The sequence below is a fragment of the Stegastes partitus genome, unplaced genomic scaffold (assembly GCF_000690725.1).
Source record: "Stegastes partitus isolate 25-593 unplaced genomic scaffold, Stegastes_partitus-1.0.2 Scaffold968, whole genome shotgun sequence".
NCBI classification, from domain to species: Eukaryota; Metazoa; Chordata; class Actinopteri; family Pomacentridae; genus Stegastes; species Stegastes partitus.
In genome coordinates this window covers 236,946-242,359 of record NW_007578699.1, presented here as the reverse complement: position 1 = coordinate 242,359, position 5,414 = coordinate 236,946, and the positions used below count along the sequence as shown (strand labels likewise).

General features: G+C 43.3%; 1 protein-coding gene across 1 annotated transcript in view; it reads right to left on the bottom strand.

The window, feature by feature from the left end:
* LOC103366718 (chloride channel protein 2-like) overlaps positions 1–5,177 on the bottom strand; it is a gene marked incomplete at its 3' end in the record, with an annotated part of 29,261 nt that extends 24,084 nt beyond the window's left edge. The window contains exon 1 of the mRNA XM_008294523.1: positions 5,009–5,177. Coding sequence (XP_008292745.1) covers positions 5,009–5,177 — 169 coding nt within the window. The remainder of the gene's footprint in view (positions 1–5,008) is intronic.
* Positions 5,178–5,414: the final 237 nt, after the last annotated feature.

Below are 5,414 nucleotides of genomic sequence, written 5' to 3'. Positions count from 1 at the left end.
AGTTTGCTCATAAACTCATCAGGGAAATGTCTACTGAGGTAACAAATCAAGTCAGAAGTACGGTCATTACTCATAGACTTCTATATAGCAGTCGCCCCCTACAGGCTGTCAGAGGGAATGCAGGTTTAAGTTAATCTTTTATACACTGTCTATAGCAGGGGTGTCCAATCATGGTCCTCGAGGGCCGCAATCCTGCAAGCTTGAATCAGGTGTGTTGGAAGAGGGGAAACATCTAAAACATGCTGGATTGCGGCCCTCGAGGACCAGAGTTTGACACCCCTGGTCTATAGAAAGCGCATATTCTGAAGACATTTGTGAAGATTAATATCTGTAGTCTGAACCAGCAGGCCTTATGGTGAGAAGGAATGCCACAAAGCATTCACAGATATATCAACTTTTTTTTTTATCCACAGGAACCAAAAACATGACATTGTAAGATGTTCAAAAAAAAGCTTGAAATAATGGCTCACGACTAAAACACAAATAAAATGTGTCAAAACTCTCACAAACATATAATTTCCTCCCATTTAGTTTAGTCATGTCTCCAGAAAATGTGACAATCTGACCCCTCAAGATAAGACTTTCAACATTTTCTTATAAAAGGGTGGATTTCTTTTTCTTTGTCAAATTTGCGATTATGCTGTCTCATTACAAGGAGGAAAAAAAAGGCTATGGCTCACAAATATTTCATGCTGTTTGACTGACATGTTACTGTACAGAAATGATAAACAATATAATAAATGGGGAAAACACCGCAGCAGTATTTCTGGCGCAGGAGTCGGGTCACAATGGGATGCCGAGCCTCCTGATGGGAAACGAGGCTCAACTGTGTGAATGACAGGGCAAGCTGCCCGTCAGCAAGACCGCCTGCTGGGTGGCAGGTTGCCAACGGAGAATGTATACATGCACATGAAAACCCACACATGACCTGTCACGCACACATGGAAGCACACCAGGTTAAAACGAAAACAATCCTGACTCTGAGATACAGTTAAAAGATAAATCTACGTGAGCACATGAGAGTGCCGCGCTCTTTCTAGATGTATTATTTTAACTTCACAGTTGACTGGACAGGCCCTGGGTAGATTCCCACAGCTTCTCCGTCTTCATTCCTTTTCGCTCGCACAATCACACTCCTGTCTGCCACCTGCATAGCCGCATACTTCCATGTGCATCTTGGCTCGCGCTCACATCCGCAAGACTCGGTGGCGTTCACAGATGTCTTCTCCCGATCCCGCCATAAAAAAAAAAAATTGCACCCAACGCCAGACATTTTCTCCACCTCTGCGAATCCTGCCTCGCAAAACACCTGACACCAGCTGGCTTTAATCAGAAACAATGCTAAAAATACACAAGATCTTTCACATAAACAGGTGTTTCAAAGATGTTCAGCCCCTGAATGCACCGTGAAACGTGTGATATAATACACTGAGGGGGAACCGCGGACCAACCGGTAGACAGAGATCTGAGGAGCATCGGCTATAAAATCCCTAAAAGTAAAGAATTCACTCCGTGAGTCAAAATAAACACAGTGAGGCAGTGCATGTTTTTAGCTCTCCATCAGCAGAGCGTTTAGCTGCATGTGTAGGTTGCCTTGTTCAAAAGCTTCAGTTACTGTTCTGAACTGAGGAACACACTCCATCACCCACAGACATGATGTTCCCACACAGATGCATGAGAGGAAAACACTAAAAACTCCCACTTCCTCCAAACCTGAAGGCTCTCTCTCTCTCTCTCTCTCTCTGCACACATTACCTAAGACAACAGCAGAGCCCGGCCAGCCTGAGCGTCTCTCTCTCTAAAGACGAGTCTAAAAATACAAACACCTCTTGATCTACGAGCACACACGGCAGACAGCGAGCACACAAATCACTCCGGCTGGCTGCTGATCTGAGAGTGATTGTTTTAAATGGCTTCCATTACAGCGAGCGAGCGAGGCCGGCCTGATATAGGGTAGCTTTCACCTATGGCGCAATCTATCGCACTTTAATCAGATCACTAGTCACAAGGGCAAAGCGGCAGAGACGGATCCTGGAAAGCGGCCACGGTGGCTCACTTGTGCAAGCTCATGTGAGCACAAACGCCGACGTTCTCTCCTTTCGCCTTGTTTCAAATTTAGCAAGATGATCTGTTTTATAGCATGATTTGTTTTTCAAATTTAATATTAGTGGACGGTCAGGTATTTTCTCACATAACTGATTAATAGTTTGATCTATATCAGGGTTTTTTAAGTCCTATACTGTGCCTTCCTCTGTACAAAATTGGAAAAAGAAAAAAAAAACTGCAATTAATTTCCCATCTAATGTCCCCCTGGATTCAGTACACTGTTATCCAATGTTCATTCATATTTGTGGGAGGAATCATCAAAAAAATATACCAAACTGCTTTCACATGCACATTTAACCATGAATATACAGAATTCACATTAATCTAAAATACTTTAAATGTTATCTGGTCTGGAGGTACAAAGAGAGTCTTTTTTTTTGCCATGATGTCCACGAGGATGAAGGAGAGATACTGATATCTTCAGCAAGTGTAAGTCAAACTGAATGAAAACATCTGCATCATGTCTGTCAAGCAGTCTGAGCAGCAGTAAGATTTTAATAAAGAAAAGCAATCAGGCACTAAGCTTTTGAAAGGTCCCACATGATAAATGTTTTATTGTTTTCTGGTGTTTATTTACTTTCTAGAGCTGCTTCTGCCAACTCTACAATGTCTCAGTCATGTTCTGCTGTTGGCTACAGGAGTGAACACAAGAGTCTTTATGCACTCCCAGCATCTGAGGAACTCAAGATCCTTTGGATGACTTTTATTTTTTGATGGCAACAACAGGAAGTATATTGTGTGTCCAACATTGTGAGGCCAACATGGACTACATCTGCAAAAAGAGACTGTTCTTTTTAAGGAAGCTGAGAGATTTTATTGTTTACAGTTTGCTTTTTAACATGTTTTATTCGTCTTTTATTGAGTCAATCCTAACTTTTGCAGTGACTTGCTGGTACGGGAACCTTAGCATCACTAATAAAAATCAGCTGGGGAGCATTCAGAGGGCAGAGGTCATCTTAGCCTACCCACAAGCCCTCTGTATGCTGAGTTTTTACTTTTTGTCTGGAAAGAGGTATACCTTCCCTAAGAGGGCCAAATCAAACAGATACCTCAGATCATTTGTTCCCTCAGCTGTAGGGTTTCTAAATAAGCTTTAGGCTTGTGTCCTTGCACTGTAGGCTACATGTATGGTCAAGATAACTCACCTGATGACATTTATTATTTATATCTATGTTTCTATGTATTGTTCTGTACTGTGTTATGGTATGAATTTAGTTGTCGACTGCTGTTGCAAATCAAATTGCCCAAATTGGGACAATAAAGACTTTTTAGTCTAATGTAATCAATGTGGCTAACGTTACTATTAGCGTTGATCCGTGTCTAAACTGTTGATTTTATAATTGCAACATTGCCTCGATCTTAAAACAACTTTGGGCGATATTACCATGTACAACGATCGCCCAGGGAGAGCATTAGAAGCAATAAGAAGTCCTGTTGTACACTTAGTCATGTTTGTGTCGGCTGCTGTGTTGTCAACATGCTGTCAATCACACACACACAGAGAGAGTCTTCTTCCTGAACAGACACTGAAACAGCCGATTTAGAATCAAACTAAAACCAGGAGTTATACAGTCACGGTGAAATGAAGCGTCTTTGCCGTATGTTTTTTTTTCGAGCTGAAAAATTAAAAGACGCACTCTGGGGACATATGAGACGTTCATTCATTTGTCGAAAAGAAGCACAGTACGGAACCTTTAAATTGCCTTAATTGCCTTTATGCTCTGTCTGTTACAGTCACCGCCGCAGCTCTAACTGCTGATGGTGTTGATAACCGGGGAAATCAATGAGGCAAACTACATCAACCAAATTCCTGTTGTTTCCAGAAGCAAGCATCTGTTTCCCCCTTCGCAAACTGCCATTACATCTAATCCATTAGATGCGGAAAAAGTGAAAATAAATTCCGCTCTGACTGCTTGTTTTGTCCAGCCAACAGTGGAAACCCCCTACACAGTACTGAATGCAATATTCAAGCAGCTGGGAAAAGTTTTAGCGTTTGCCAAATTACTGACTGATCATTTATCAAAGTAGTTGGCAGGTAAATAATAAAATAGTTGACTTCTGTTGATCAGCTGATCAAATAATTGGCCGTTTCAACCACCAACATATTTCCCGATTTACCAGACAATTACCTTGACTCTCACTCAGCCAAGCTTCAGGATATCCATCTCCAAGTTTTGCCCACCACATCAATAAAACGTAGGTGAGGGGGGGATTTCATTTTGGGGAACTGACAGCATAAAAAAAAATGACAAATGCAACGTCTCTTTCCAAAAGCAACATTCTGGTTGCTGAGAGGAAACACGGATGTGGACACAAATACACCGACACACAGCCACAATCTGTCAGTCCATTACTGTTGACTACATCAGTCTGAAGTGGAGCTCTTTTCTGATGCCACTCCCTTATCTGCAGTCATCTGGGAGGCCCAGACATAAAATAATCTGACAGTTCAGATCAGAGTCATGCTCGCACAAACGAAAACACACACACACAGCAAAGCAGAGCAAAGCAAACATCTGCACACACACACACAAAATGCACTGTGATCCACTGGCACCCAGCAGAGGGTGCTGTCTTTGTCTGACATTGAGACGGACCTCATTGGCTGGAGGTCATTGCTCAGATCAGTCACATTTAATCGTGCTCACATCCTCTGCTGCTCCCTTGTGTCAGGTAGCCCCTCTGCTGTACTTTAAGAACTCAGTGTTTTCGCACAACTTTCATGCTTGCTGGAGCGCTGCAATCTGCCACAAAAGGCTTCTTCAGGGCTGCACACACACACACACACACCAAATCCACTTTGTTTAAACACTGCATTGGTCTGACCTTCAGGACGTGGTCTCAGCACCACACTGCCTGCGCACTGTGCAGGTTAAGAGCGTGTTGAGAGGTCATCACTTACACTGGCACTTTGCACAGGGGTCTTTCTCGTACTCCAGCAGATCTGCAGCACGACTACGGACGCTGGTGTTCCTCCGCAGTCCGCCGCCATCCCGCACTCCTCCATCCCGTAGGCGGGCTGCCTCCTCCTTGGCATACACACCCAGCTCCTGGGTGTACCGCCCATACATCTGCGGACATGAAAGACAGAAAACGAGAGCTTTTTACACGGGTAGTAGAAGTGGGAGGCAGCGGAGGAAATGTCAGCATGATACAGCAGGTTAAAAAAATAATCCTGCATCGGGTCACAGTTAGACATTCAGCTTCTATAAACACGGTGAGGTTCAAACTCAGAGTAAACAGAACCAGGTGTTGGGAAATTCACTGCCTGTAACTCAGAAATCCACACAGATCATTTTTTCTTCAGT